The sequence below is a fragment of the Antedon mediterranea genome, chromosome 7 (assembly GCF_964355755.1).
Source record: "Antedon mediterranea chromosome 7, ecAntMedi1.1, whole genome shotgun sequence".
NCBI classification, from domain to species: Eukaryota; Metazoa; Echinodermata; class Crinoidea; order Comatulida; family Antedonidae; genus Antedon; species Antedon mediterranea.
In genome coordinates this window covers 1,969,594-1,987,793 of record NC_092676.1, presented here as the reverse complement: position 1 = coordinate 1,987,793, position 18,200 = coordinate 1,969,594, and the positions used below count along the sequence as shown (strand labels likewise).

At 33.4% G+C, this 18,200-nt stretch overlaps 2 protein-coding genes across 2 annotated transcripts in view; one reads left to right on the top strand and one right to left on the bottom strand.

Annotated features, from left to right (window-relative positions):
* LOC140055629 (dynein axonemal heavy chain 5-like) overlaps positions 1 to 18,200 on the bottom strand; it is a 123,809-nt gene that overhangs the window by 96,188 nt on the left and 9,421 nt on the right. The gene's annotated exons all lie outside the window — the stretch shown is intronic.
* The window catches only part of LOC140055628 (uncharacterized), a 20,549-nt gene continuing 7,597 nt past the window's right edge, over positions 5,249 to 18,200 (top strand). Inside the window, exon 1 of the mRNA XM_072100971.1 lies at positions 5,249 to 6,010. Within this exon, the coding sequence (XP_071957072.1) occupies positions 5,345 to 6,010 (666 nt within the window). The 5' untranslated portion in view covers positions 5,249 to 5,344. The remainder of the gene's footprint in view (positions 6,011 to 18,200) is intronic.

The window sequence follows — 18,200 nt, the reverse complement described above, 5'->3', positions numbered from 1 at the left end:
AACCTGGAGAAGGGATATTTTTCTACTGTATTTTAAACTATAGAAGTATTTACTGCTACACATTGATATTGATGGTTCACTCTCAATTAATGGTAGAGGTTCAAAGGTTATATGAAACACCTGAAGTTGATGTAAACCGGAATTGCTTTAAGTGCTATGCAGAAGGTGGATCTGGTAATAAAACAATTTATAATTTGGGACTAAGAGGAGAGGGGATCATGACTCAATATAATTACAATGAACCTGATGAAAGATGCTTTAGTAATTTACCAGCTGGTAACTACACTGTCAAGTGTCTGGTGAGTACTGATGTTCAGAACAGATCTGATGAGTTAGCATTCACAATCAAAGATGTAAACGAAAGAATAACAACATTTCAAGATATCAAATTTGGCATGCCGACAAAATGCAAGAACACTAATCAAATAACCATAGTATTTGTAACAAGCACTATCATAGGCCTACTGATAGTTTTACTTGGGTTTATTGTGTGTTGTTATGAACAACAGAAGAGAAACTATCGCAACACACCTGTACCTGTTGTGCACTTTCAAAGTAATAATGACACAATTAGTGTTGGTGACACTTTGAATGTTTCGCAAACCATTGAAAAGAATGAGATTTACTGTTCAATTGATGATCATACAGCAGAATAATTAAATTAACCTATGTTAGACACTGTCATTGAAAAGAAGAGGATTAAAGAAATGAGAACAGAGAGACTATGTTAGCTCTGACACTGTGATTGTAACATTCCACAGGAAAAATAGATAGAATAAATATGTTCTCATTCAGAGGGGAACCTGCTGTGTACTATCAAAGAAACAATGGTGTCAGTGTGGGTGAGAATTCATGTGATGTTCTACAGACAAATGCGGAAGAGGAGGTTTACTATGCAATTAATGACACAGCAGAACATGATGAAAATACATAATGTTATATGTCCACGCTGTGATGTAAAAAAACTTAAATGTTACTTATGCTTCAAATATAGTCTTGCACAAATAAATAAAATTTAGCAACAGAATAATATTGAAAACTTGTATTTTGTTTTTTTTCAATTGTTTAAATCTACAAACAACATGATGAAAATAGTATATGTTTAAAAAGATAATATACAAACATAATACAATTGTTTATTTATGTTTTGAAATAAAGGTGAGTGAACCTCACAGAAGAGAGAAAAAACAAAAAACAACATAATTAAATCAAGATCATATAACAAGAAGGAAACCAACAAGTTCACATAATGCACCAAAAAAATGTTAAAACTTCTGCACAGCATTCAATCTGAAAAATGTAGTTTTAAATATTGTAATGGGAGACCTTATAATATCTAATAATGTACTTCCTTAAATTACTTAATGTACTAATAATAACACAAACACTCAGTAGGCATATTGATAATAAAATTAAAGTAGGTGGTTGCTAAAAGACAGGGGTTATTTTGTGTTTGTGGTGGTGGGATGACGCATTTGTAGTATTAATAGGTACAGTATATAGTACCAGTAAGCTATTTTTCATTTTACAAAATGCAAATATTTTATAGTTTCAATATACTGTAAGTAGTCAAAATCATATTCTATCTTCTTGGCATAAACTTTCCTTTAAATACTTCCTGTAAAAAACTGTTTACAAAAAAATCCCCCAAGTATCTTCCTTATTAGTATTGTAAGCTATTACAAACACAATCAGTCTCTGACCACATCTGGACTTGTATCAGCAGAGAGAGGTTTAAAGATGGCTTTGAAATTTCTTAATATCATCTTTGTACTTGTGACCTGGTTGTTGATATTTAGACATGGAGCTTCAAGAGAGTTAGTACAATTTGAAAGGAGGTTTTATTACCAATCATTCACTAAAGCAACCAGTGATAATTAAATCATCAAGTAAACATGATATAGACAGTTCACCTTCAATTAAAGGTGGATGTTAAAAGGTTATACTCTGAAACACCTGAAGTTGATGTGAACCAGAATTGCTTTAAGTGCTATGCAGAAGGTGGATCTGGTGACAAGAAAATATATAATTGGAGTTTGAATGAGGAAAAATTGACAGAGAATGATGACCAGCTAGAGACAGATGAAAGATGCTTTGGTAATTTACCAGCTGGTAACTACACAGTTATGTGTCTGGTGAGTACTGATCTGATGAGATAGCATTCACAATTGAAGATGCAACAGAAAGCAGAAAGAACAGACTGACTATGTTAGCTCTGACACTGTGATTGAAAACAAGAGGTTACAAAATGCAAGAAATGAGAACAGAGAGACAGCAGAACAGACTGACTATGTTAGTTCTGACACTGTGATTGAAAACAAGAGGTTACAAAATGAAAAAAAACGAGAACAGAGAGACAGCAGAACAGACTGACTATGTTAGCTCTGATGCTGTGATTGAAAAGAAGAGGTTACAAAATGCAAGAAATGAGAACAGAGAGACAGCAGAACAGACTGACTATGTTAGCTCTGACACTGTGATTGAAAAGAAGAGGTTACAAAATGCAAGAAATGAGAAAAGAGAGACAGCAGAACAGACTGACTATGTTAGCTCTGACACTGTGATTGAAAAGAAGAGGTTACAAAATGCAAGAAATGAGAACAGAGAGACAGCAGAACAGACTGACTATGTTAGCTCTGACACTGTGATTGAAAAGAAGAGGTTACAAAATGCAAGAAATGAGAACAGAGAGACAGCAGAACAGACTGACTATGTTAGCTCTGACACTGTGATTGAAAAGAAGAGGTTACAAAATGCAAGAAATGAGAACAGAGAGACACCAGAACAGACTGACTATGTTAGCTCTGACACTGTGATTGAAAAGAAGAGGTTACAAAATGCAAGAAATGACAACAGAGAGACAGCAGAACAGACTGACTATGTTAGCTCTGACACTGTGATTGAAAAGAAGAGGTTACAAAATGCAAGAAATGAGAACAGAGAGACAGCAGAACAGACTGACTATGTTAGCTCAGACACTGTGATGGAAAACAAGAGGTTACAAAATGCAAGAAATGAGAACAGAGAGACAGCAGAACAGACTGACTATGTTAGCTCTGACACTGTGATTGAAAACAAGAGGTTATAAAATGCAAAAAACGAGAACAGAGAGACAGCAGAACAGACTGACTATGTTAGCTCTGATGCTGTGATTGAAAAGAAGAGGTTACAAAATGCAAGAAATGAGAACAGAGAGACAGCAGAACAGACTGACTATGTTAGCTCTGACACTGTGATTGAAAACAAGAGGTTACAAAATGCAAGAAATGAGAGACAGCAGAACAGACTGACTATGTTAGCTCTGACACTGTGATTGAAAAGAAGAGGTTACAAAATGCGAGAAATGAGAGACAGCAGAACAGACTGACTATGTTAGCTCTGACACTGTGATTGAAAAGAAGAGGTTACAAAATGCAAGAAATGAGAGACAGCAGAAAAGGCAATGTTTTACCAAATTATAGGTAATATTCCACAGGAAAAATAGATACAATAGAATGAAACATGTTCTCATTCAGAGTGGAACCTGCTGTGTACTATCAAAGAAACAGGGATGCCAATGTGGGTGAGAATTCATCTGATGTTCTACAGACAAATGCGGAAGATGAGGTTTACTATGCAATTAACGACAAATTAACATAGATGTTATATGTCCATGCTGTGATGTAAAAAACACAAATGTTACTTTATGCTTCAAATGTATAAAGCCTGCAAATTGTCTTGTACAAATAAATATAATTTAGCAACAGAATATCGAAAACTTGTATTTTGTTTTTTTCAATCTACAAACAACATGATTAAATCAAGGTCATATAACAAGAAGGAAACCAATAACTTCACATAATGCAATAAAAAAATATTTTCAAACTTCCGAACAGGATTCAATCTAAACAATTTAGTTTTAAATATTATAATGCGAAACCTATAATAATATCTCTATAATGTACTTCCTTAAATTACTTTAATGTACTATAAATAATATAACACAAACATTTATGAACCATCTTGACAATCAAATTAAAGTAGGTGGTTGCTAAACGACAGGGTTATTTTGTGTTTGTGGTGATGGGATAACGCATTTCTAGTATTAACTGTAGGTACAGTTAATACCAGTAAGCTGTTTTTGTTTAACTTTTCATTTCACAAAATGCACACATTTTACAGTTTGAATATTAACAGCAAAAATCATATTCTACTGTATCTTCTTGGCATAAACTTTCCTTTAAAGACTTCCTGTAAAAAACTTCATCACACAGATTTGTCTAATAAAGCTGATTCAATTATTAAATTTTTTGTTTGCTTATAAAATGGTTTTGAAGTATTATGTAGACTTGACAATAATAAATTTGACTAATTGACAATGTGATTCAACAAAATGCTGTAATGTAAAAAACAGCAATGTTACTGTTTGCTTCAAATGTAAAAATAAATATAATTTAGCACCACAATATCAGAAAACTTGTATTGCTTTTTTTCTAAATTGGTAAAATCTACAAACAACATGATTAAATCAAGATCATATAACAAGAAGGAAACCAACAAGTTCACATAATGAAAAAAAAACACGTTAAAATATCCGTATAGCATTCAATCTAAACAATTTAGTTTTAAATATTGTAATGGGAGAGCTTATAATATCCAATAACGTACTTCCTTAAATTACCGAATGTACTATAAAACACAAACATTCAGTAGGCATATTGATAATCAAATTAAAGTAGGTGGTTGCTAAAAGACGGATTATTTTGTGTTCAATCTAAACAATTTAGTTTTAAATATTGTAATGGCAGAGCTTATAATATCCAATAACGTACTTCCTTAAATTACCGAATGTACTATTATTAAAACACAAACACTCAGTAGGCATATTGATAATCAAATTAAAGTAGGTGGTTGCTAAAAGACGGATTATTTTGTGTTTGTGGGATGACACATCTAGTATTATTAAGTAAAGCTGTTGTAAAGCTGTAAATTTTTCATTTCACAAAATGCACAAATTTTATAGTTTGAATATTAGCAGCAAAAATCATATTCTATCTTCTTGGCATAAACTTCCCTTTAAAGACTTCCTGTTAAAAACCTTTAACAAACCCTTGAAGTATATTCTTCCTTGTTGGTATAGTAAACTATTACAAACACACTCAGTCTCTTACCACATTTGGACTTGGAGTTGGTTATTTATAAACTGCATCAAGACAGAGAAGTTTTAAAGATGAATTTGAAATTCCTTAATATCATTATTGTACTTGTGACCTGGTTGTTGATATTCAGACATGGAGCTTCAAAAGAGTTGGTAAAATTTGAAAGAAGTTTTAATTACTCATCAAACTCCAAAATAACTGTGAAAATGACATCAAGTAAATGGAAAATAGTTGGAAAAAATGTTGCAGTTAAATGTCCACTTTTTATTTCTTTTGGTCACCAAACAGGAATATACACATGTCAAAAGGATAGATTACAGTATTTGGTTCCGACGTCCAATGTACAGGTAATATGGTTTGCACTTCAACCAAAACGTGTAAAACTTTATTGTGACAACATGAAAGACATCATTGAAGGAGAGGAATTAAATATTTCATGTAACATGAACAGATTTCTTAACATCCATTATGAAGTGACAATTGGTTGGATCCAAGGAAAGCACAACATTACACAGATTCATCTTACAGATACTAACACTGTTACAATTAATCAGACTTTAAAAGGTTTTCATTCTGGAGAAGGGATATTTTTCTATTGTATTTTAAACAATAGATATATTTACTGCTACACATTGATATTGACAGTTCACCTTCAATTAAAGGTGGATGTTAAAAGGTTATACTCTGAAACACCTGAAGTTGATGTGAACCAGAATTGCTTTAAGTGCTATGCAGAAGGTGGATCTGGTGACAAGAAAATATATGATTGGAGTTTGAATGAGGAAAAATTGACAGGGAATGATGACCAGCTAGAGACAGATGAAAGATGCTTTGGTAATTTACCAGCTGGTAACTACACAGTTATGTGTCTGGTGAGTACTGATGTTCAGAACAGATCTCATGAGATAGCATTCACAATTGAAGATGCAACAGAAAGCATGAAAACTAATCAAATAACCATAATATTTGTAACAAGCACCTGTATTATAATAGGCCTACTGATAGTTTTACTTAATGTGTTTGTGTGTTATTATGAACAACAAAAGAGAAAACATCACAACACACCTGTACCTGTTGTGCACTATCAAAGTAACATTGACACAATTAATGTTGGTGATACTTCTAATGTCTTGCAAACCATTGAAAAAAATGAGCTTTACTGTTCAATTGACGATCATACAGCAGAATAAACCAAACATTCCTATGTTAACTCTGACACTGTGATTGAAAACAAGAGTTACAAAATGCAATAAACGAGAACAGAGAGACAGCAGAACAGACTGACTATGTTAGCTCTGACACTGTGATTGAAAAGAAGAGATTACAAAATGCAAGAAATGAGAACAAAGAGACAGCAGAACAGACTGACTATGTTAGCTCAAACACTGTGATTGAAAAGAAGAGGTTACAAAATGCAATAAAAAAGAACAGAGAGACATCAGAACAGAATGACTATGTTAGCTCTGATGCTGTGATTGAAAAGAAGCGGTTACAAAATGCAATAAACGAGAACAGAGAGACAGCAGAACAGACTGACTATGTTAGCTCTGACACTGTGATTGAAAAGAAGAGATTACAAAATGCAAGAAATGAGAACAGAGAGACACCAGAACAGACTGACTATGTTAGCTCTGACACTGTGATTGAAAACAAGAGGTTACAAAATGCAAGGAATGAGAACAGAGAGACATCAGAACAGACTGACTATGTTAGGTCTGACATTGTGATTGAAAAGAAGAGATTACAAAATGCAATAAATGAGAACAGAGAGACAGCAGAACAGACTGACTATGTTAGCCCAAACACTGTGATTGAAAACAAGAGGTTACAAAATGCAATAAACGAGAACAGAGAGACAGCAGAACAGAATGACTATGTTAGCTCAAACACTGTGATTGAAAAGAAGAGGTTACAAAATGCAATAAAAAAGAACAGAGAGACATCAGAACAGACTGACTATGTTAGCTCAAACACTGTGATTCAAAACAAGAGGTTACAAAATGCAATAAACAAGAACAGAGAGACAGCAGAACAGACTGACTATGTTAGCTCTGATGCTGTGATTGAAAAGAAGCGGTTACAAAATGCAAGAAATGAGAACAGAGAGACAGCAGAAAAGACTGACTATGTTAGCTCAAACACTGTGATTGAAAAGAAGAGATTACAAAATGCAAGAAATGAGGACAGAGAAACACCAGAACAGACTGACTATGTTAGCTCAAACACTGTGATTGAAAACAAGAGGTTACAAAATGCAAGAAATGAGAGACAGCAGAAAAGGCAATGTTTTACCAAATTATAGGTAACATTCCACAGGAAAAATAGATACAATAGAATAAAACACGTTCTCATTCAGAGTGGAACCTGCTGTGTACTATCAAAGAAACAGTGGTGCAAGTGTGGGTGAGAATTCATCTGATGTTCTACAGACAAATGCGGAAGATGAGGTTTACTATGCAATGAACGACAAATTAACATAGATGTTATATGTCCATGCTGTGATGTAAAAAAACACAAATGTTACTTTATGCTTCAAATGTATAAAGCCTGCAAATTGTCTTGTACAAATAAATATAATTTAGCAACAGAATATCGAAAACTTGTATTTTGTTTTTTTCAATTGTTTAAATCTACAAACAACATGATTAAATCAAGATCATATAACAAGAAGGAAACCAACAAGTTCACATAATGCAAACAAAAAAATTTTTCAAACTTCCGTACAGGATTCAATCTGAACAATTTAGTTTTTAATATTATAATGCAAAACCTATATCTCTATAATGTACTTCCTTAAATTACTTAATGTACTATAAATAATATAACACAAACATTTATGAACCATCTTGACAATCAAATTAAAGTAGGTGGTTGCTAAACGACAGGGTTATTTTGTGTTTGTGGTGGTGGGATTACACATTTCTAGTATTAACTGTAGGTACAGTAAATACCAGTAAGCTGTTTTTGTTTAACTTTTCATTTCACAAAATGCACAAATTTTACAGTTTGAATATTAACAGCAAAAATCATATTCTACTGTATCTTCTTGGCATAAACTTTCCTTTAAAGACTTCCTGTAAAAAACTTCATCACACAGATTTGTCTAATAAAGGTGATTCAATTATTAAATTTTTTGTTTGCTTATAAAATGGTTTTGATGTATTATGTACACTTGACAATAATAAATTTGAGTAATTTACCTCCACCAAGGAGGTATATGTAATCGGTAGCGTGTGTTTGTTTGTTTGTTTGTTTATTTGTTAGCAGGATTACTCAAAAAGTAATTACAAGATCTTTACCAAAATGAATATACAGATAGATATGTGGTCAAGGACCATTCGATTAAATTTTGGGACCATTGTCCAAATTCTGGACCACTTTTTAGTATACTTTTCAGACCTGCTAGTGTTAAAAGGTAGGACAGAATTTTTCGAAAGCCGGCGAGCAGTCTTAAAGTAACAAGTAGTATACTGAAATTGCATTTTCTCGAGAACTACTTGTCCAAAAAACTTCATTTTTGTACAAGAGGCAAGAGTTATAATTTGTGATTTGTAATTTTAAAACATAATTTGATTTAATGTGCACGTTTATTGATGCCAGTAGTTTAAAAAACCTATTTTCTTTTCAAATTCACTCGTTTGATTTTCGCGTTGCTGTTCTATTGTTAGTCAACTGAAGCTATTGTTAATTGAAAGGCTTGTTACATAACCACTACACCAAACTCGCATACACATGCTTGTAGTGAAATTAGCCTAAATCACAAACAGCATTAAGACACACACAAATATATATATATTTTTTTTAACCGGAGAAATCTTATGTACGAGAATTTTACAGTAGGCGGAGGTATGCACTCTCGGAGTGGCTTTCTAGTTGACAATGTGATTCAACAAAATGCTGTGATGTAAAAAACAGCAATGTTACTGTTTGCTTCAAAAGTAAAAATAAATATAATTTAGCACCAGAATATCAGAAAACTTGTAATGCTTTTTTTCTAAATTGGTAAAATCTACAAACAACATGATTAAATCAAGATCATATAACAAGAAGGAAACCAACAAGTTCACATAATGAAAAAAAAACCCATTAAAATATCCGTATAGCATTCAATCTAAATAATTTAGTTTTAAATATTGTAATGGGAGAGCTTATAATATCCAATAACGTACTTCCTTAAATTACCGAATGTACTATTATTAAAACACAAACACTCAGTAGGCATATTGATAATCAAATTAAAGTAGGTGGTTGCTAAAAGACGGATTATTTTGTGTTTGTGGGATGACACATCTAGTATTATTAGGTAAAGCTGTTGTAAAGCTGTAAATTTTTCATTTCACAAAATGCACAAATTTTATAGGTACAGTACTATCAGCAAGTTGTTTTTGTTAATTTTTCATTGCACAAAATTTATAGTTTGAATATTAGCAGCAAAAATCATATTCTATCTTCTTGGCATAAACTTTCCTTTAAAGACTTCCTGTTAAAAACCTTTAACAAACCCTTGAAGTATATTCTTCCTTGTTGGTATAGTAAACTATTACAAACACATTCAGTCTCTTACCACATTTGGACTTGGAGTTGGTTATTTATAAAGTGTAGTAAGACAGAGTGGTTTTAAAGATGGCTTTGAAATTCCTTAATATCATCATTGTACTTATGACCTGGTTGTTGATATTCAGACATGGAGCTTCAAAAGAGTTGGTAAAATTTGAAAGAAGTTTTAATTACTCATCAAACTCCAAAATAACTGTGAAAATGACATCAAGTAAATGGAAAATAGTTGGAAAAAATGTTGCAGTTAAATGTCCACTTTTTATTTCTTTTGGTCACCAAACAGGAATATACACATGTCAAAAGGATAGATTACAGTATTTGGTTCCGACGTCCAATGTACAGGTAACATGGTTTGCACTTCAACCAAAACGTGTAAAACTTTACTGTGACAACATGAAAGACATCATTAAAGGAGAGGAATTAAATATTTCATGTAACATGAACAGAAATCGTAACATCCATTATGAAGTGACAATTGGTTGGATCCAAGGAAAGCACAACATTACACAGTTTCATCTTACAGATACTAACACTGTTACAATTAATCAGACTTTAAAAGGTTTTCATTCTGGAGAAGGGATATTTTTCTACTGTATTTTAAACAATAGAAATATTTACTGCTACACATTGATATTGACAGTTCACCTTCAATTAAAGGTGGATGTTAAAAGGTTATACTCTGAAACACCTCAAATTGATGTGAACCAGCATTGCTTTAAGTGCTATGCAGAAGGTGGATCTGATGACAAGAAAATGTATAATTGGAGTTTGAATAAGGAAGAATTGACAGAGAATGATGACCAGCTAGAGACAGATGAAAGATGCTTTAGTAATTTACCAGCTGGTGACTACACTGTGAAGTGTCTGGTGAGTACTGATGTTCAGAACAGATCTAATGAGAGAGCATTCACAATTCAAGATACTAATACCAAGAAGCCTAAAATAACAATACTAATGGTAACAAGTAACATCATATGGATAGCTGTACTTGTGTGTGTTGTGTGTTTTTATGAACAACAAAAGAGAAAACATCCCAACACACCAGCACCAGTTGTGCACTTTCAAAGAAGCGCTGACACAATTAGTGCGAGAAACACATCTGATGTTCTGCAAATAAATGCAGAAGATGAGGTTCCCTGTTCAGTTGATGACAGAACAGCAGAACAAGCTGAACAGTTGTATGTTAACTCGGACACTGTGATTGAAAACAAGAAGTTACAAAATGCAAGAAATGAGAACAGACAGACAGCAGAACGAGCTGAACAGTTGTATGTTTGCTCTGACACTGTGATTGAAAAGAAGAGATTACAAAATGCAAGAAATGATGATAGAGGATGTCATAAATAATATTGAAAAACTGTATTAATTTGTAGGCCCACTGAATTCCTAATAATTTGAAAATATGTATCAATAACATTAAATATCAATGGAAAATGATATTTAATTAAATTTATTTAGAAGAAAGCCAAGGTTATAATACACTGTATACAATATAGATAAATAAATGACTCGGTTAAAATGTCAACATGTTATTGCAAACTGCAGACTTATTACATGAAGGTGATAAAAATCACTCTTCAATCATCAGGTGCCGGGCTCCCGTAAAGAAAAATGCCACAAATTTAAATACTTAAAAAAAATTATTGGTGTAATTTATTTTGTACTCCTAGCATAAATGTAATTAATGTTTCTGTTTACTGTATATATTTTGTTCTCTCATTTGTTATTTTTAAATGTGTATTGTATTAATGTTAGTTGATCACGGCCTTGAAGAAGAACACCTTTATGGTGACACAAGCTTTTCCGTGTTAAAATGAAGTATTTATTATTATTATATTATTATGTGTAATTTACAATAAGAGACTATTTATGTAAATAACTTATGTATACTGTACATTCACTTATTGTTCCATTAGATAACTTATTATGTCTTAATTGTCCGTCTATAATATTTTAATAGAAACCTTCTTCTTTTGTCTGCATGAATAGTTTAATAAACAAATGTCAGGCTTATATACAATATAATATTTCTCTTCAAAGACATAGATTGCATTGTTTACTATATTAGTATAGGGCTTTTGATAGATGATATTATTATTAATCTACATACAGGTCAAGATAATGTAAAGTTTAACATTTTCAAAACCGAAACCAACAATGTTTCTAATCCAGTACATCTAATAATATAACATAAACATAGGCCCCTACTGTACTGTTTGTACGGTGAAAACCAATACGTTGAAAGTTTGCGGTACACGACGTATGTAGTCGAAAAGAGTTCCTCAACGTTTCTATCTGTATGCTTTGATCTTCCACAACATTGAGATTGCAGATAGTAAAATTGGATAGACTGTGAGGATCTCAATAGAAATAATATTTTCTTTTAAAACTTTCTTGGGTTAAATCTTCAGTTCATATTGTTTTCTGGTAACTTTTTAAATTTAAGTCCACTGTTATTTAAAAAATTTAATAAACTGAAAAAAAATGAGATGAGATTAGAAAGCTAAAACAAGAGCATTTAGTTGAAAGAGATTAAAACTAGCTACAGTACAGAAGACAAATAAACAATTTTGCTAAATAAATATTATTGTCAATCAGTATCAATATTTCACTGAAATTAGTTTTGTTATTGTAGCAAAAACACAACTCCTTGATAATATAACAGAAGCAATTATGAGATAACTTGTCAACCACTACGTATATTAAAGTTAAATCTTTATAAGTTTCGCCATAAAATTAGTTTTGTTATTGTAGCAAAAAAACAAACTCAAATAAAGTAAATATATTCTTCTATGTTGCCATACTGTAAAAAGACATTGCAAACCAGACTTAGACTCTGATAGCATCACGGTTTAAAGGTTGGATTTTCACAAACTGCATCATTACAAAGGTTTTTCAAGATGAGTTTAAAATTGCTTAATCTTTTGGTGACTTGTTTATTGATATTCAGACATGGAGCTTCAAAACATCTTGTACAATTTCAAAGAGAGTTTTATTATCTATCATACACTGAGCTACCTGTGATAATTACACCATCAAGTTTACAGGACTTGGATAATTTGTACGGAAGAGACGTCACAATTAAATGCCCACTTTTTATTTCCTTTGGTCAACCACAAAAAGGAATATACACATGTTACGATGATGATAATTTACAATATTTGCTTCCTTCATCGGATAATGTACAATGGAGAAGAGCTCAACCAGACTTTGTAAGAGCTGATTGTGAAGATATAAAAGACATCATTGAAGGAGAAGAAGTAAACATTTCATGTGATATCAGGAAATATAACATCAACCAATATGAAGTAACAATTGGTTGGATCCAAGGAAAACACAACATTACACAGTTTCATAGTGCAGATACTGATATTGAAATAAATCTGACTTTTAAAGGTTTTTATTCTGGAGAGGGAATATTTATCCACTGTATTTCATATTATTACTCAGCCAATAGGAGCATAAGGTGCTACACATTGATATTGCTAGTTCACCCTCAATTATTAGTAGATGTCAAAAGGTTATATGAAACACCTGATATTGATGTGAACCAGAATTGCTTCAAGTGCTATGCAGAAGGTGGATCTGGTGACAAAAGAATTTATAATTGGAGTTTGAAAGGAGAGGAATTCAAGAATCTATATTACAATGAAACTGATGAAAGATGCTTTGGTAATCTACCAGCTAGTAACTACACTGTTAAGTGTCTGGTGAGTACTGATGTTGTTCAGAACAGATCTGATGAAATAGAATTCACAATTGACGATGCCATGACAAGAGACAGAATGACAACACTCCAGGGGAAACGCCACAAAGACATGACATCCAATGATGACATGCCAACAGACAGAATGACAACACTCCAAGGCAAACACCACCAAGACATGACATCCAATGATGACATGCCAACAGACAGAATGACAACACTCCAAGGCAAACACCACCAAGACATAACACCCAATGATGACATGCCAACTGACAAAGGCAACCACCACCAAGACATAACATCCAATGGTGACATGACAACAGACAAAGTCAACCACCACCAAGATATAACATCCAATGATGACATCCAAACAGCTACAAAGATAACTCAGAAGCCCAATAAAATAACCATAATACTGGTAACAAGTAACATCATACTGATAGTTATAGTTTTACTTGTGTTTGTTGTGTGTTGTTATGAACGACAGAAGAGGAAACAGCAGACAAAGACACCTGAACCTGTAGTGCACTGCTATCAAAGAACCATTGACACAAGTGGTGTGCATGACATTTTTTACAAACCACAAACCATTACAGAGGAAGAAGTTTACTATACTATAATTGATGATAATATAGCAGAAGAAGCTGAAAATGGATATTATGTTAGCTCTGACAACAAGAGGTTACAAAATGCAAGAAATGAGAACAGAGAGACAGCACTGTAATACATATTTATACTATAAAGGAAACACGTACTCATCTGGAAGTGAGCATTCTAAAGAACAGGTCAACATAAATGAACCGGTTTATGATGCCAGGCTAGCAAAATTGACAACATGAGTGTCAATAAGAAGCCTACGATTTAAAATAATGGTAATCATTGAAGGAGAAGTAGTATTTATGTTCATCATCATCTCAAACGCTGAACGTCTCGCGACAATACCGATTTCTCCAATCAGAGCGATTATTGGCCAAAGTGTGCATAGACTTATTTATTTCTTTTTCCTATCATTTTCTATAATTTTTATCCATGTGGTTTTGGGTTATCCTCTAGGTCTTTTGACTTTACTCAAATTCAGATAGAGCTCTTTGCGCTGGAATATCATGTTACAATTACATAATCAGGAAGAAATTACCACAATTATTTTGATTCAAGGAAAACCAGCTCAATACGCAGTTTCATCATCTAAATAATACCAATAATTTGAAATTATTATTTATTATGGTTTTCTTTAAGTCAGTTTTTTCTTCCTCTAACCTTTGTTGTGTTGTGGCCAGATAACAATCCACTGGATAAATAAATATAGTTGAGTATTGAAATAGTGTTTATCATGTTAATGAACTATTTGCAGGTTATAATACTATACAAATACAGTATACTATTACCAGTGTATTTTATTTTTTAGAGCCATCATTCTTTATATTTTCACAAAATTAGTTTTGAATTTAAAATCAAAAACTGTAACTAAATATATATATATTCTTCCTTGTTGTGATATTACAAACTTATATTTCCTGTAAAAAAATAATAATAATAAATTAGTTTTAATTTCAGCAGAAAAATACTGAAAAACAGGAAAAAAAAATATTCTTCCGGATTTTAATACCTATACATACCACACGAAATACAAACAATACTTCAGTCTAGCCACAGACTTTGGAGGTTGCATTTTAACAACTGCAAGATGACTTTGAAAATCATTATTTTATTGGTGGTGACCTGCTTGTTAACATTCAGACATGGAGGAGCTACAACACGTTTGGTAAAATTTGAAGTTTGAATATTCAACATACTATAAGGTACCGGTGACAATTATACCATCAAATTACCTGGTTAATTTGTTTGGCAACAAAATCAAATGCCAAATTTTAATTTTGTTTGGTCAAAAACAAACAGGAATATACACATGTCAAGATGATAATACTAATAGATTACAATATTTGGTTCCTTCATTGGCTGTTACACGGAGCATGAATCAACCAGACCTTGTAAAAGCTTATTGTGACGATATAAAAAATGTCATTGAAGGTGAAGAAGTAAACATATCATGTGATATGATCAGGAAATACAATTTTCTATATGACATCACAATTGGTTGGATCCAAGCAAAACACAACATTACACAGTTTCATAGTGCAGATACTGACATTACAATAAATCTGACTTTGAAAGGTTTTCACTCTGGAGAAGGAATATTTTTCTACTGCCTTTCATTTGGTATAAATCCTGTAAAAACTTGGTGCTACACATTGATATTGCTAGTTCACCCTCAATTAAAGGTAGAAGTTAAGAGGTTGTATGAAACACCTGAAGTTGATGTGAACCAGAATTGCTTCAAGTGCTATGCAGAAGGTGGATCTGGTAACAAGAGAATTTATCATTGGAGTTTGAGGGGAGAGGGGAGCATGTCTCAATATAATTACAATATGATGAATGAAAAATGCTTTGGTAATTTACCAGCTGGTAACTACACTGTTAAATGTCTGGTGAGTACTGATGTTCAGAGCAGATCTGATGAGATAGAATTAATAATCAGAGATGACATGCCAACAGACATAACATCCACTGATGACATGCCAACAGTAACAAATATAACTCAGAAGCCCAATAAAATAACTGTAACACTGGTAACAAGTAACATCATACTAATACTTAATAGTTTTACTTGTGTTTGTTGTGTGTTGTTATGAACGACAAAAGAGGAAACATCACAACACACCTGTACCTGTACCTGTGCACTATCAAAGAAACATCGAAAATAGCGTGTGCAACACTTCTGATGTTCCACAAACAATTTCAGAAGAGGTTTACTACACAATTGATAATAATATAACAGAACAGACTGACTATGCCTACTCAGACACTGTGATTGAAAACAAGAGGTTACAAAATGCAAGAAATGAGAACAGAGAGACACCAGAACAGATTGACTACAGGGGCGGATCCAGGATATTAAAATAGGGGTGGCGTAGGTTTGCGAGCGAAGCGAGCAAACATTGGGTGGGGGCCAGGGGCCGCCAAGGGCCCCCGGTCGGGGTCGAGGGCCCCTGGAAATTTTGGCGTTCTAGCGCATTGTAAGTCGTTTAAAACGATTTACAAACATCTCATATTTGTCATTACCAAACACTCTAAAGCTCGCAAATTACGACATGTGGAACTAAGCTGATACTTACCTAGGGTACCAAAGCAAGCTAACAACTTGCCTGTACTTTACATCTAAATTTTTACAACGCGACGATGTTTTTCAGCTTTTATATAAGCATAAACTTGTCCTAGCCTAGAGGCCGGTATTATTTTCTTACACGCGCGCCGGGTCGATCGCGGTGACTACTTCTTCGCATGCAGCTAGTAAAATGACGTCACGTTGAAGCGGGTCGTCACAGAGTCTCATGCATATTAATGAAGCAAACTTGCTGAGAATGTTTTCCACCACCACGTAACACATGCGACGCGAGATTTATCGAAACTCCGAGCCATCGACTGACGATCATGTTTTTTACAATTAAAATCACGGCATATTCAACGGCCTGGTTTAAACGATCGTTTTAAAATTAGCGGTCCGGCTCGATCATGATTACATTATATTTAGTGATTTGAAAAAAACAAAACACATCTTTTGTCATCGCGATTTGTTTATGAGAATCATCGACGGAAAAGCAAATAAAACAACAAGGGTCATGAAATGCTACAGCATTGTTAATATTTTAATAGTAATATACGTTTTAATAAAATATAGGCCTAACGGGATAATTTTCATAGGCACTATCAGTCCTAGCCTTTGTTTTTATTGTACTTAATAAATGGGCGCGTAGTATAGTAGCACTGACCATGTGGCTTCATCAACTCTATTCATTGACTGTGATTGATCGTCGGAGGTACCACTACTCTACAATACGGGAGTGACGATCACAAAGGATGCCGACCTGCTTAGTGGAACGCGACCAAGCTCACCACGTGGCTTTTATCAACTTGCTCCTTTTACACATAACTGTTAATGATCGTTGGTAACGCTAGAGATTGATAGTACACAAAGGATGTCGACATACATGCTTGGTGGAATGCGATCAAGCTGACGATGTGCTCCGACGTACTATTTTCACTATAAAAATGTGCAAACCATCGGTGATAGATGACCGTCGAAACGATACGTGTTTTTAAAATCTATTTAATTTTTTTCAAAAAAAAAAAAACCCTTAAAAATACGCCCCCGCTAGATCCGCCACTGGACTATGTTAACTCTGACACTGTGATTGAAAACAAGAGGTTACAAAATGCAAGGAATGAGAACTATGCCAACTCTGAAACTGTGTTTGAAAACAAGAGGTTACAAAATGCAAGGAATGAGAAGAGAGAGACAGCAGAAAAAACTTGCTATGCCAACTCTGAAACTGTGTTTGAAAACAAGAGGTTACAAAATGCAAGGAATGAGAAGAGAGAGACAGCAGAAAAAACTTGCTATGCCAACTCTGAAACTGTGTTTGAAAACAAGAGGTTACAAAATGCAAGGAATGAGAACAGAGAGACAGCAGAAAAACTTGCTATGCCAACTCTGAAACTGTGTTTGAAAACAAGAGGTTAAAAATGCAAGGGATGAGAACAGAGAGACAGCAGAAAAAACTTGCTATGCCAACTCTGAAACTGTGTTTGAAAACAAGAGGTTACAAAATGCAAGGAATGAGAAGAGAGAGACAGCAGAAAAAACTTGCTATGCCAACTCTGAAACTGTGTTTGAAAACAAGAGGTTACAAAATGCAAGAAATGAGAAGAGAGAGACAGCAGAAAAAACTTGCTATGCCAAC